Source organism: Lactuca saligna, chromosome 1, assembly GCF_052625555.1.
Source record: "Lactuca saligna cultivar CGN05327 chromosome 1, ASM5262555v1, whole genome shotgun sequence".
Lineage (NCBI taxonomy): Eukaryota > Viridiplantae > Streptophyta > Magnoliopsida > Asterales > Asteraceae > Lactuca > Lactuca saligna.
In genome coordinates this window covers 176,448,858-176,451,237 of record NC_136417.1, presented here as the reverse complement: position 1 = coordinate 176,451,237, position 2,380 = coordinate 176,448,858, and the positions used below count along the sequence as shown (strand labels likewise).

The 2,380-nt window shown below is 39.1% G+C and overlaps 1 protein-coding gene across 1 annotated transcript; it reads left to right on the top strand.

Annotated features, from left to right (window-relative positions):
* Positions 1–737: 737 nt before the first annotated feature.
* On the top strand, positions 738–1,807 carry LOC145014001 (uncharacterized). Its single transcript, XM_078972353.1, has 2 exons — positions 738–928; positions 1,030–1,807. The coding sequence occupies exons 1-2, from the start codon at positions 738–740 to the stop codon at positions 1,805–1,807; spliced, it is 969 nt and encodes a 322-aa protein (XP_078828479.1).
* The last annotated feature ends 573 nt before the right edge of the window (positions 1,808–2,380 follow it).

Genomic DNA, 2,380 nt, shown 5'->3' with positions numbered 1-2,380 from the left:
CTGCCAACGCCATGTTGTCCTTCTTTGATTCAACGAGAGTATTTGCAGTTCTGGGTTCGACTGCATCCCATACACCCTGTGCCAGCATGAAGACCCTCATCTTAATCGCCCACGCACCATAATTCGATCTTGTCAGCATCGGATAATGGAGTGTAACTTGACCCTCTTTCTCACCGTTTCCACTGCCGCTACCATTCGTCATCTCTTCACGAGATTGTATTTTCATAAACTACCAGATTCGCTCTGATACCAGATGTAAGCTTTTCACAAGCTTTAACAATGGCAGAATCAAGTGGAAAAGAACAGAGTATGTGAGGCAAAATGCTTCGTATTATTCATCTACTAATGACTGAAAGGAGATTACAATTTATAACGAGCAAAATGCCACTGACCTAAAGAAAATGCCAACAAATAAGGAACTAATCTGTTACTACCTCAAGACCCGGTACTAAGCCATGTGGCCTTGATTTATTCAAAAACAGAGCTATTAAACTGAAATAAACGTGTAGTAATAAAATGACTTCTGAATTATTGCAACAAAGAACAAGTTCTCTTTATCTTGCTAGTTCCAAAATATTCAAAGAATACATTTATAGATGTCCTGATCCTGAGCCGGCAGATGCAAAAATCATAGAAGAATATATTTCAATGAAGAAGGCGAACTACCTGCTAGAATTGTGATGGTTCCCAAGCCAGATTATGCAGCCGGTAGGACTAAAAGAGGAAATTTGTCAGAAATGGAGGTCGTGCAGTATGCTTATCAATTGTTTGAAACATTTAAGGGGCTTACTGTGGATATGATTTTGATTACTCAGATACAACAGAATCAAAGTCGGAATTTCTTCCTGTATCGGACCCCAAAAGACGCTTTCAAAGTGGTTGAGACTGAGTTAAATTTCATGTATGATGTTCTCTTCACAAAAAGTTGGTTGCTATATTCTACAGCAGGACTCGCCGGTTTTTATCTTTAGCAATGATTTGTTCAGCAATCTTATTATTTATATTCGAAAACAAAACAAAATTTCGAAGCTGTGATGTGACGATTACTTATACTTTGTTGTTTGGTGCTTTGGTTTTGGATATGATCGCTCTGCTCATGCTTTTGTTTTCAAAATGGACCATCATTGGTTTACGGAAATCTCCTACTGCTCTGCTGGACAACAAGTCTCTTAAAACGCGAATCATCAGTTCATTACTCAGATTCACGACTGAGGGCACCCTTCAGGACACAACATACCATGCTCAATCAAAAACAAGTGCACCACAAACTCTTAAATGTATACGACGAAGGTGGTCAGAATCCATTTCAACATACAACCTAATCGATTACTGTTTACACCGACGTCCAGCCTTAGTTAATTATTATTTGGATCAGCTGGGGCTTATTGGCTTTATGGACGGGTTCCGGTATGTAAAATCCCAGAAGTTCACCAACCAACTAAGAGACTTCATCTTCGAGGAAATAAAAGCAAAATCAGAATTCGCAGATGACTTGGAAACTGCCAAGGCGATAAGTTCAGCACGAGGCGATTGGGTGATCAGTATAGAAGAAGGTTGGGGTACCTTACTTAGATATGTTATAAATGTTGACTACGATCAAAGTATCATTATATGGCACATCGCCACAGAGTTATGCTACAACAAAGAACTTAAAAAGGAATCCATAGGTGCAAGAAATGATTTTCGCGATATTGCAAAAGTATTATCAGATTACATGCATGTTGTATCTTCTTATCATGCGACCAAGCTTGATGCCAGTAGCAGTTGTAGGTATTGGAAAAATGCGGTTCCGAGATACTTGTGTTGAGGCCATGATGCTTTTGGATAGTGGGAAAGGTCGTGAAGTAAAACAAGAGCAAAATCAAACTCAACGATATTGGAATATGGATGTAGTGGATTGGGAGCAGATAAATGCTTGCATGAAGATTCTTGAAATATCCCCGGAAATGCCACAGGTGATCGGAAGGGGTGACCAGAGCAAGTCATTGCTCTTTGATGCTAGCAGTTTGGCCAAAGATTTGATGAAGATAGAAGAGATCGACATTAGTAAGAATAAATGGGTGATTATAAGCAAGGTATGGGTGGAAATGTATTATGGTGCAAATCATTCACCAGCCAATACTCTAGCAGACCAAGTGAGCAAAGGTGGGGAGCTCATTACCATCGTTTGGTTGTTGATGGCTCATTTTCGTTTGAGTGATCAATTCCCAATTACTGAAGGCCAAGAAATAGCAAAACTCATTATTGGCAAGTAGTTTTTAGTCTTATTTGGGTAATCTAATAGATCGTATACAATAACACAAGCAAAGACTTCTGTGCTACTCTCGTTACTATCTGAGTTACAATTTCAAGTATATGTAGGGAGTTGTAGAAGACAAAT

What these genes read in the sequence shown, in the direction of transcription:
- LOC145014001 (XM_078972353.1), top strand. Translation starts at nt 738, where the DNA reads ATGGAGGTCGTGCAGTATGCTTATCAATTGTTTGAAACATTTAAGGGG. An exon ending in GTTCTCTTCACAAAAAGTTG is followed by an intron (nt 929 to 1,029) that starts GTTGCTATATTC and finishes AAAATTTCGAAG; the next exon opens with CTGTGATGTGACGATTACTT.